This window comes from Neophocaena asiaeorientalis, unplaced genomic scaffold (assembly GCF_003031525.2).
Source record: "Neophocaena asiaeorientalis asiaeorientalis breed wild unplaced genomic scaffold, Neophocaena_asiaeorientalis_V1.1 scaffold760, whole genome shotgun sequence".
NCBI lineage: Eukaryota > Metazoa > Chordata > Mammalia > Artiodactyla > Phocoenidae > Neophocaena > Neophocaena asiaeorientalis.
In genome coordinates this window covers 265,202-277,519 of record NW_020174640.1, presented here as the reverse complement: position 1 = coordinate 277,519, position 12,318 = coordinate 265,202, and the positions used below count along the sequence as shown (strand labels likewise).

At 40.4% G+C, this 12,318-nt stretch overlaps 1 protein-coding gene and 1 non-coding gene across 2 annotated transcripts; one reads left to right on the top strand and one right to left on the bottom strand.

Moving 5' to 3' along the window:
* Positions 1 to 1,870: 1,870 nt before the first annotated feature.
* On the top strand, positions 1,871 to 1,943 carry TRNAR-UCU (transfer RNA arginine (anticodon UCU)). Its single transcript has one exon. It is a non-coding gene; the product is annotated as a tRNA-Arg (tRNA).
* A 4,488-nt stretch (positions 1,944 to 6,431) lies between these two features.
* Positions 6,432 to 8,868, bottom strand: SNX12 (sorting nexin 12). Its single transcript, XM_024758108.1, has 4 exons — positions 8,851 to 8,868; positions 7,712 to 7,807; positions 7,052 to 7,176; positions 6,432 to 6,642 (listed from the first exon to the last, which is right to left on the bottom strand). Exons 1-4 carry the CDS (start codon positions 8,866 to 8,868, stop codon positions 6,540 to 6,542), a joined length of 342 nt encoding a protein of 113 aa, XP_024613876.1. The 3' UTR covers positions 6,432 to 6,539.
* Positions 8,869 to 12,318: the final 3,450 nt, after the last annotated feature.

Genomic DNA, 12,318 nt, shown 5'->3' with positions numbered 1-12,318 from the left:
CTAGGAACATCCAGGGCCTTTAATTGAGATTATTGGTTTTTCTATAGCGAGAAGTGTAGGGATACTCAATTAGCAGTAATAAATACTGCTTCTAGAACAACTAAAATGAAATGTGTGGAGAAATTTTTGAAAACCTGATAGTGGTATCATTACAACTAAATATGCCAGAAAATGCAGATTAAAACTAAGAAATACCACTTCCACCAACTAGTTTGGATAATTATGAATTGTTTAATATTTTCCCACTTTTGGCAAAAAAAACTATAGGGAAACAGGAATTTCTCCACTTTTGGGAAGAAACAGAAATTCTCATTTGCTGTAAGTGGGAATCTAAACGGCACTTTTTTTTTTTTTTTTTTTTTTTGGGTCGCGGGCCCCTCCCTTTATGCAGTACCTTGAAGAATTTTATACAGGCCAACAGGATGTGATCTAATTTTTATTTTTAAAATATCACTAGTTACTATGGCAGAGAACGGATTAGATGGGGACAAGAGTGGCAGAAGAAATCCAGTTGGGAGGCTATTAAAGTAGTCCAGGAGATGTATGTTGGTAATTTAAGATAAATTGGTAGCAGAGGAAATGTAGAATTTAGAAGACCCAGGTCTGAGCCCTGAGGAGTGATCATTTAGGAGTTGTATAGGAAACTGGTGTGGAAGCCAAACACTGTCTTCAAGAGGAAAGAATAATCAGATGTGTCAGAAGCTGGACAGATTGAGTTTAGGTATAAATGAAAAGAATGCCAAATTGGCAGTGTTGTTTGTTGATCATTGCTGACTTTGTAAAGGAAGTTTTGCTGAATCCAGAAGCTGTGTTGAACTGTACCAAAGAGTAGGTGTAGGCCTTCTGTTTCTGACATGTCCTTATTACTGAAGAGAACTAAAATGGCCTTTTTTTTTTTTTTTTTTTTTTTTGCGGTACGCGGGCCTCTCACTATTGTGGCCTCTTCCGTTGCGGAGCACAGGCTCCGGACGCGCAGGCTCAGCGGCCATGGCTCACGGGCCCAGCCTCTCCGCGGCATGTGGGATCTTCCCGGAGCGGGGCACGAACCCGTGTCCCCTGCATCGGCAGGCGGACCCTCAACCACTGCGCCACCAGGGAAGCCCTAAACGGCACTTTTCAAGAAAGTAGCTTAGTAGTACCTATCAAAATCTAAAATGCACACATCCTTCGACCCAGGAATTCCTTCTCTCAAAATCTATCCTACAGAAACACTTAAAACACACGAGCAAGGTTATATGCAGCGTTACTTATAATAGTGGCTGATGATACAACTACACTATGAAATGTTATTTAAAAAATGAGGTAAATTTCCATGTACAAATGTGAGAGGAAGTCCACACTATATTACAAAGTGATAAAGTTGCAAAATACTACATAAAATATCCCATTTTGTTTTCAAAAAACTATATTCGATGATTGTATATGTGTGTATGAATATACGTATATATTCATATACATATATTTGTGCATAGAAAAAAGTCTAGGAAGACACATACCAAATTAAGTTATTCTTGAGGAATGGGAATAGGATTAGGGAATAAGGAGAAATCTCACTTTCTACATATTTATATTTTGTTTCAATTTTGTCAATTAGCATTAATTACTTTTGAACTTTATCACAATAAAACATTTTAACAAAATAGGCACTTTTATAATCAGATCAAGTTATAATTTATAATACTGTAATTTTTTGTAATCAGATAAGTTATAATTTTGTAATCAGATCGTTATAATTTATATATTTTAAATCAGATCAAGTTATAATTTATATATTTTATAATCAGATCATTATAATTTATATATTTTAAATAAGAATAATTACATATAGTTATGAGGTGACTATTTCATTTAAAAATTTCGGCTAGGGACTTCCCTGGTGGTCCAGTGGTTAAGACTCTGCCCTTCTACTGCAGGGGGCGCAGGTTCGATCCCTGGTTGGGGAACTAAGATCCTGCATGCTGTGTGGCCAAAAAATATTTTTTTTAATTAAAAAAAAAATAATAAATAAAAATTTCAGCTAGAAGACCTATGATAAAATTAGGGCAGCTGTAAATCAAATCACCATGGAGATTCAATGGGGGTACTCATGATTTGACACAACAGGATATAGGCAAACAAAATCTAATCAGGATAAGTGAAGAGTCTTTCATTTCTGGGAGAGAAAACTAACTGCACTACAGCAAACTCCATCACACAGGGAAATTGTGCTTTCACCTTTTTGGTGGCATCACCTCCAGGATTTCTCAACTCCTTGGCAAGGGTTAGAAATCATAAGCATTAGAGATTTAAGGTACCTCAGATATCATTTAGTCAAATCCCCTCACTTTAAAGCTGAGAAAACAGGCCCAGAGTGGTGAAGCAATTTGCCTAAGGTGCTATAGCCAGCTAACAGCATAGCCAGCTCCAGAACCCAGGTTTCTATTCCAGGCCTATTACTCTTTCTACTACTTTTCAGATTTTCCTGAGTCTTTATTCTGATGACGTATTAGGGAATATTTTTTAAGTCTTATGAATATCAGACATCCCTATATTTAAATTTTAGAAAATGCATAACAAAATAAAAAAGTATATCCCTCTACTAGCACAGATGATCAAAAGTTGACTGTATCTAGATGAAAGAAATTATTGGCATAACAATTTTCTTGAAAAGTAATGCATAAATTTCTGTGAATCTAACTATTTTACTGTTCACTTAAGAACTACTGTTTTATCCAATTTCTGATTGTTCTTCAATTGGCAGTGCCTCTTAATCCTTTACCTTCAGTTTCTCTACATTAAGTAGTTGTTGATCTATATACAAACACTTAAAACCCCCATAGGAAGCACCTATTTAAAGAAACCCTGTCATGATTTAAAGAATCCTTTATTCTGTATAATGTGAATAATTACCCCCATTTTGTCTGTTTTGTAAGGAATGACTTTCCTGTTCTCAATAGCAGAGACAGACAGATAGATAGACAGGTAGACAGACAGACAGGAGGGAGAGAGAAAATAAAAGTAAAATAGGGAACAATTTTTTTTGTACAAGGCAAAAAAACAGATAAGAAGAATGAGGGGTGGTGGGTGGTCGGGAAGGGAGTGGCAGAGAACCACAAGCTAAATTAGTCACAAAGTGTTTACATTTTAAAAGTAAACTTGAACACTGCTAAGTATAAATGGACTAACAACCACCTAAACTTCAGGGTATAAAGTGTGTCCAGTTTTAGACTCTATGACTTAGGGACATATGAGGACCTTGGAGAGATTTAAGAACAATAAAGATAAAAGGGTTAAAAATGAGTGAAGTGAGGAAAACTTAGAACTGTTATTGTGTCTAAGAAGAGAAGACCAGAGATGACTCAACAGTCCTCAAGGATGGGAAGAAATATCCATTTCAGTGAGCAGCTGGTCTGCATTTCCAAAGCAAAAAAGTAATTTTACTTAAATTATTACAGCATGTATTTGAAGATGGAAGTGTCTTAAATAGGACACCTCATCCAACAAAAACTCCAGAGAAGCCTGAATGCTGTCCACCTCTCCCACCCTTTACTAGCTCAACTCATCTCAAAGAATGGTTCAGAGGGTGGATAAGGCATCTGTGGAATGTGAGGATTTAGACTTCTTTTGGTTCTAGCTACTATGTTCAAAAATTTTTGTTAGCCTCTGTCCCCCAGGTCCCAGTGAAAGGTTGAGCTGCTTTCTGTGCTATGGATAAAGGGGATTAATTAGGAGTAAATGCCTAGCTGCATGCATAAACTTGAATTCCTTATAAAAGTATGCTTCTCCTTCTCAGTGTTGATGAGCTTGGATTTGGGGTTCTTTCAGGACCCAGTTACATTTGACTCCAAAGAGGGAATTTACCTGATATTAAAAAAGTTTAGACAACTAACTAGATGCATCTGGACCTCTTATTTTGTCTCTAGCATTTTTTTGTCTTGTTTAGATATCTCCTGAACTAAAGTATAAGAAGTATAAGGTCTCTGAAGAAAGAGAATGTAATCATTTTATTTTACCTCAAGCACCCCGCCCCATCACAGCCCAGCTTAATATTTTATTTTACAGCTGCTTTTTCTAGTTACTCTCTATTCATTCTCCAACACTGCTGCCTGTGAAGGTTGCATTTCTCTTATTACTCTTCCTTTCTCTTATCTCACAGAAACGGCTGTTCTTCCCTATCCTCTCATATATCTTTAGTCATCTAATTCCTGAACTACCAAAACCTCTTAACTTCTTCAATTCAGCCCCCACTCTTCTACTTGTACCCAAATACCATTGTTAAGTCATCTTAATTCATAATGTTTTGACCACATCACTTTCTATACCTTCTTTCCACACTCAACTACATGATTAAAACTACCTTGGACTCCCCAAATGTCAAGATTCCTACCTAACCTCTCATCCCAAACCTTTCCCAAAACCCACTTTGTGGATGAAGCCATTTCAGAATCCACTGGTCAAGTGAAAATATCCATCCATCAAAAATTCTCAGAGTTCACTCACCTTTCTGCCTGCATCAAATCTATGTGAAAGAAAAACAGCTCAATTGAGGTAAAAAGCCTATGAAAGAAATAGTGTTTGTAAGGGGTGTGAGGGTGTGTCGGAGGATGAGCGTATGCACAAACGTATTTATGTACACAGATAGCATATACATATACCTATACACACACACACAATAAATATATTTTGCCCAAATTAGCACACACCCACAAGCTTAAAAACCAAATCTACTAAATCTGACCCAAACCACAGTTACTGAGACCTATGGCTACTTCCTGCAAGCAGATGCATTACCTCTGTGACAAAGTCAATTGCATGTTGCAAGAAAGATAGGTAAATACTGCTACAGGCAGCTAGGATTCTGCTTTTTTTAAAATCTAAATGTAAAAATTACTTATCACTTCAGGACATTGACCATGTTGTATAATTTCTGCACAATACCCAGAATATCCTAGAAACTAAAAAATACTAAATTTACAACTTAAGCAGGAAACAGAGGCTTGCTTCACAGTGGTTTAATATGAACAGAGTTGAATATGACATTGTCTGACAGAAGAATGAACATTTTGCTGAATAAAAGCCCCGAGTCAGGATATATACACAGCAGAAATGGGGCCTCAGGCTCTCAGCACTTGTGCACAATGAAAGGAGAAATCTTTTTTTAAAAAAGGCAATAACAGAGGATACAAATGAAAAAGGCAGCAACAACACCGACACTGGGAAGGTGGGAAAGGGAGCAGAGCCTCACTCTAGGGGCTGCTCAGCCCCTGGCACAGGCCCGGCAGCTGAAGAGCTGATCTGTGTCAGGGAACTTCAACATTTAGATGGACTCCAAACCCCATATCAAAATCCAATCCTAATCTCTCCGATCAGGGTCTTGTCAGAATCAGTAATCCTTTTCCTCAGGATCCTATATAAAGAATTCCAGTCCTTCCATGATAGGGTGTCTAAGCAAAGAGCCCCACTTTTGACCTGACACCAGAGTTAACCTGCTCCCATCCCACCACCTGGGACAGATATCGGGCCCCAGCAAACAAACCACTACATCCCAGACAGAAGCCCAGGAAAGTCGCCAGCCTCAAGAAGCTGCCTCAGACTCTAAGTTTTAAGAAATCTATACCCAGGTGCTAACCCTAGCTCAGCTTCCGGGGAGAATGCTGGGGTTCCATGGGAAACAAGTGCAGGCAGTTCAATAACCCTGTGACCAAGCTGGGGAGGGCAGCGACAACTCTTGCCCCTAAGCCCCATCAATAGCTCAAAGTGCTTAGGAGAAGTCAGAGACTGTGTGGTTTGTTCATGTGTTTTCTGTCTTGTGGCAGCACTAAATGGGATGGGGGGAAGGGAGAATGGAAGGAAGAGAGTGGTGATGCCCTTCCCTACCACTGGGAGGTACCTAGAAAATGATCCACTCCCACCCTTCAGGGAGTTACCTGGCAGTGGTGAGTTTCCCCTAGCCCTCAAGCCTCCAAATCTGCAAAGCTAACCCATAAAAGTAGCAAGGGCTTGGGGAGGGAGAACTGCCGGCCCAGCCCATTCTGACTCACCTGCTGGTGAGCGAGAATAGGCAGCCAGAGCGGGGAGCCACAAAGGAAAGGGGCTAGGCAACAGGAGCTCCCCAACTGCCCTATGGCTTTCTTCTGACTCTGAAGCAGCCATGATGATGGGCCTAGAAAACCCACACACCTTGCTCCACACAACAGACTGCTTAGACTCTAGAATTACTGCCATGAAAAGCAACAAGGGAGAGAGAAAGTACAACAAAAGAAACTCTTGAGAAAACTGGGAACGGGCCTAGAGAAAACGAGAGCTTTTCGGTCTCTGCCACCTTCCCCACAAGGAAAAAAGTTCATGCAGGTAGGAAAGGCAGGGTCTTTCCCTGCTCAGTGTTCCTGGTTAAACCTAAGAGTAAGAAAAATCCCCTGGACTTGCAGCATCAGTATGTACCCAAGTGCCCCTAGGGGATGGAGAGCCAACTTCAGATCAAAGAGAGAGAGAGAGAGGCTTAGTGTAAAAACCAATGTCATTTCAGCAGGAAAGTAGAGGGCAAGTGGTGAGAGGGGCTCCTACTGGCGCACCTTCCCAGGGACGTAGTTCCTGTCAATTGCCTCCTCCTGCAGGAACATGTGTAGGCAGCGTTCGTTCTGAGCCAGTGGGTGCCCAGCAATTCTATAAAGAGACCAAGATGGTTATCAGTTGTATCTGGGATCAGAGAGAATTTGCAGAGGGACAGGGCTGTGGATGTGGACAGGGGAAGAAGGGCAAAGTCAGCCCTGAAGTTCAAGCAAGCAGAGGACAGCAGCAGGGTACCACTTCAACCCTAATATTGCAGAAGGGAAGGGGATAGAGGTGTAAGGTGGGGGAAATCCCTAGACACATCCAACATGCAGCGCTTTCTCAGGCCCTGAGGTACAGGATCGGAATTCTGCTCAAAGGAATGGAGTTTTACTGTCCAGTGAGCCCAGCACACAATCGGCACCACATCATATTACCCATTACAAAAGAGGAAAGAGACGAAACATATAGAAAGACCAAAGTGGCAAAAGTAGCAAAAGGAATCCCCAGGAACTTGGCTTACTTGTTAATAAACTGTTCGAGGCCCTGCCTCCTTTCTTCAATAAAGGACTCCTCAAAGATCCCTTCATCTCCTCGAAAAGGGAGCTGCCGCTTCAAGGCTTTCCCAGGCAGTGGTGGTACTACAATCTGTAGGCAGACGCAAAATATCAGTCACACGGGAGAGCACAGAGACGGAATAAGGTGGTAAAGCACTACACACTTCATTTCCTATTAGGCATAGGGTCCATCCTATGCCATAGTTCAGCAACTTGTAAGAACTGAGGTCATAAGAACAGTCAGGGGGTGGCTCAGGTCAAAAATTAATCCAGTTCTGTTTCTGTGGGAGGACAGGTTTACCATCTCAAAAGAAAGGAAGTAAACTCCAAATATTCTTCACTTTCTTTGACAGTCCACTACCATCCAAAAATTTAGCTACACTTTCCATTTTTAGCACCTAAAGGAATTAAGTTGTATGACTTTTCTAGCCACTAAGTCAACTAATAGTTTTTCTTTACAATTTCTCCTGAACTTACCACTTTCAAGTTTCAAAGGGTATCACCCAGATCCAATATATTGGGATTTGGTAGACAGAGTGTGTTCACCCTCTCTGTTGCCTTCAAGATTTTATAAACCTATGCAGATCTCCTCTCCCAAGGGTGCCACACAGGAAACAGGGCCATACCTTACTATCTCGCTCCAGCTCATTTTTTAGCCACTCGAAGTCACTGTAGCGCCGTCGTACACAGGACTCCTTCAGCTTGAAGATAGGTAGGTTTGTCTACAGGGAAGAAAGAATGTGAGAGAACAGAGATGGTAAGAAATGTCAGCCTGTGATGGCCACCTATCACAACCACTTGGACAGGTCTTAAGAAAGAAACAGCTCCTATGGACCATGTTCCTAGAACCCTTTCAAACACCACCAGGTGAATACCAATCCTTACCACATCCAGCCTTGTCACAGGTGGTGATTAGAAGTCCCTTGCTGCTTAGAATTTATCCACAAATAGACTTGAAGTTGTACATAAATATGTATGTACAAAGGTTTTCACTGAATTTTCTCATTTGTAATAATAATAAATGTCTATCAACAGATAACTGGTTAAATAAATTATGGTACACTTGTACAGTGGAATACAACTATGAAAAGAATACAAAAGATATATATGTCCCAGTATGGAAAGATATTAAGCATTAAAATCAAGGCACACGACAGTATATACAGCCTGCCTCTATTTGTTTTTAAAAGGGATATGTAGATGTATATATATTTATGAATTAAATATTTATGAAAAAATACTGATAACAATGATTGACTTTGGAGAATAAGACTAGACAACTGGAATGGGTAGGTCACATTTTTCATTGTGCAATTTGAATTTATCATATGCATGCATTACATTTTCAGTTGAAAAGTGAATTTAAGTTCCCTGGAAACAACAAGAGATAAGCACCTCCAAAGTATGCTTTCCTCTGCTTTTCCTGTCCAAATCCTCTCCATTCTACAAGCCCAGCTCAAGTCCCACTTCATCCAGGAAATCTGTCCTGACAACACCAGTTTAATTTATTGGTCTCCCTCTCCTCTGAACTCCTATGACACACAGACTTTAGTACTGCCTGACACACCACTGTTTCAAGCATTATGTTAGTCTTGCTACCTAACTAAATTATAATTTCATTGAAATCGGGAGCCATGACTACTGCTACATCTCCCTAAGTGCAGATTATGCAAGTTACTCAGTAAATACTCAATTGATTAATAGTGGCCCTATGTATCTGTTTACCCTTTCCTTACCCAGAAAGTGCAGCAGAAATAGCACTTACGTTAAGTTGGCTTACCATGGCTCGCTCCCTGATATAAATCGGCTTATTCCCACATCTTAATCACTGAGAATTTTCCCAAGGCTCCAATGGCAACAGGAACCTCCGACAAACAAAAAGCCCTGATCCTCACTCCTATCTACAAGTTCTAAGTAGAAATGGCCAAACAAATGTATTAATACTGACTATATTTCCCACCAGTCAATTCAAATCAGTAGATGGGAAAAAAAGGAGCTAGTTTCTCTCCTTTCTCCACAGCTAACTCAGAGCAGGTAAAGAGCATTGGAGCTATGCTAGAGCTTCACACATTCCTCACTATGTCATGCTTTGTAGTCCTCAAGTCTGGAAACTGTCTTTTCAGGATCTAGCTCTAGGTATAGGGCATCAAAAGCCAAATAACTGGCCAACTTACATTAGTTACAACTCTACTCAGGATCAAGGTCCCAGGAATGTCAATAGGTTGAAGTGGAGTGAGATATATGTAAAGTAATATCTTATTACCTAAACTATTTTTTAGAAGAATAAATAAGAAAATGGAAACAGCGGTTTCTTCAGAAAGGGGAACCTCTGGAAGGCAGAGGGAGAGAAGGAGACTTCATTTTTACAGTACAGTTGACACTTGAACAACACAGGTTTGAACCGCATGGGTCCACTTATACACAGATTTTTTTCAATAACTATAGTATATCATTTTTATACCTTTTGAATTTTGTACCATGTGCACGTATTACCTATTCACAATAAGCCATTATAGAGAACATTCTCAGAATCCTGCACAAAGTATATATGTGTATCAAATCATCACATTCTATACCTCAAACCTACACAAAGTTATCTGTCAATTATATCTCAATAAAGCTGAGAGTAAAAATAATCATTCAAGTAAAAAAGCCCTTCAGTATCATGAGATTCCAGGTTTCCACCAGAGTTCATTACAAATACTGTGATCCTCAAACAGTAGAACCTTAACCAGTAGGCCTTTACAGAAGCCAACAGAAGGATCTAAGAAAAGAAAAAAAGTGCTGAGTAGATTCTTCCAAGACACAGCAAAACCACCCACTGCCATTTTGTGAACTTCCTCCTTTGACTTACAAAAATGCTATTCTTTCCCCACCCCCACAGGATGGTGACAGTAACGGCCTTTCACCTCAGCACCTAGCCATCTAAGGAAGGGGATACTATGTACTAGGATACTCTCTCAACTCCAACCTACAAAATTATATGAGGGAGACACGATTGTGTAGCACAGCATATAGAGTCCTTTGGCTCTGATCAACACAAAATCAAGGGAAAGGGGAGAAAGAAGCAAAGTTCAAGTCCACAGGACAACTGACATTTGAAAAGTTCCATACATATCTTGTTAAGCCACCAGAATACCTCTCCAGACTCCTTATTTCTTGGGGTGGGTATTCCTTCCCTGAGCTATTATACAAAGAAACAAGGCAGTGCCATCTGCTTCTACCATACACAATGCTTAATTCCCAAAGCCCATTCTCTTGAGTCTCATGCTCCCTGTAATGCCTACCGTGATCAGTCACTTAAATTAGCAATTTCAAACCAAATGGTTCACCAATTTTCCCCAAAACAGAGTTCAAGAAAAATATTAAAAGCCTATATGGCCATACAAAATTAACATAAATACAAATTAACTCAAACCCACAGAATTAGGAACTGCCATCAACCCTATCATCAATCACTATACAATTAGTAATTGTGGAAAAGACTGATGAAAAACTTAGTGGGTTAAAAAAAAATCTTGCACACTAAAGTTTTGCAACTAAGCATTGCCAAAGAGACTAAAGTGTAGTGGAAAGAGTATGGTGGGCTTTGGAGTCAGATGGACCTGGGTTCAAATCTCAACCATGACACTTATTAGCTATGTGTACTTGGGCAAATTACTTAAACTGCATTCCTCCTCAGTTTTCTATCTGTAAAATGGTGTTTTTGTAAGGATTTAGAAACTAAAACCTAGTTCAGTGCCTGGCACACAGTAGGCACTAGATGAACAGTTCCTGTTTTATTAGAATGCCTGAAGTAGAGAACAATTCCATTCATAATCCCTACAGCTCTTGGGTAATACATCAAGACAATGTCTCCAAAACCCCACAGCAGAGAGTTCTTAACACTGAACAAGTTATGCCCAGGATTCCTCGGGTAATTAAGTTCTCTGCCATTAACAGTTCCCAGCTTTTATCATATTTTGAGGGCTCTAATGTCCATTCTTCCCCAAAGAGATGATTTCAAACAGTTCTTATATAGACAAGTTTTTCTCATTTTTTTCTATTTGCGTTTCTTTCTTCAGTTTGGACTTTGCCAAACTTGGAATTTGGAGATCATCGCTTCTTAATTGGGTTTCAAAGCCCAGGTGGGAGAGCACACTCATTCAATTCATTCATTCAAAAATAAAAGCACATACACTCTTTTAGGTCTTCAAATGCTGTTTGAGCAGCATGCTGTCCATAGAGAATATTCTGGCCCTCTAGTCTGAGAAGAAAACATAAGGAAAATTAGGAAATGGCTCTCAAACTTTTTTGCCTGTAACCACTTCAATGGGGCCAAAGAAACTGCAAACCATGTACTCTGCACATTCCATCCTTGCATCGTGGACTAAGAACTAGAGAATAAAGTCCTCTGTAATGCACACTGGAAGAAACCACTCCTGGGGCAGTCCTGAAATGTCATATATTAAAGTTAACTACAGACTAGGGACTAATATAATGAATCCAAAAGGTTAATCTAGGGCAGAAAGAGCAAATGGCCATTCATATACAGAACTGCCAAATGAGAGCCAGTAAATACTGAAATAAATATTCTGGATACTTCAAATCTAAAGGGTCAGCCCAGGAGGAGGGTAGCGACTGATAATCCGCCAATCCGAGTGCAAGGTCAGGTTTTCCAGTGAGCATGTAGTACCTGAGAAAACTTAAGCATTAAACACTTCTCTCCTTCAGATGTTAATTCTACATAAGTCTGGGAAGCACTCAGTCTCAAGGAGACTCCCCTTCTTATTTCTGCTCCACCAAGCCCACTGTCCTGTCTCCCGTTCCTGGAATCTCTCTTCCCTTTAATCTAGGCTTTGCTCAACTCCATCATCCACGGAGACCTCATTAAGAAGAAGCTCCTCTGGGCCTTCCTGTCCCCCTTCTTCAGACTGACTTCCCACAACCTAGTTTAGTTATGGGACCCTGCAGCATATCGCCTTGGCTCTCCATCCCCCAGCCCTCTTCCACTCCTCCTTCCCTCCTTCTGTCGCTACAGTCCTGATTCCTATTTCCTGGGATTCCTCACTCTAATCCTCTCCATCCTTCCCCACCGTCTCCAGCCATGCTTCACTTCTTGCTCATGGGTACTTGTTTTCCCTCACGCCGGTCCGATGTCCCCCCTCAGGAGTTTTCTGTATCCTCGGGCCACAACCGAGTGGGCAGACCTCTCTGCAAACCTATTAAGCCCCTAACCCCCAAAAAACCCCTC

Coding starts and splice junctions, on each gene's coding strand:
- SNX12 (XM_024758108.1), bottom strand. Junction 7,177..7,711: donor AGCTGGAGCGAGATAGTAAG/GTATGGCCCTGT, acceptor GTCTGCCTACAG/ATTGTAGTACCACCACTGCC. Junction 6,643..7,051: donor CTCGAACAGTTTATTAACAA/GTAAGCCAAGTT, acceptor GTCTCTTTATAG/AATTGCTGGGCACCCACTGG.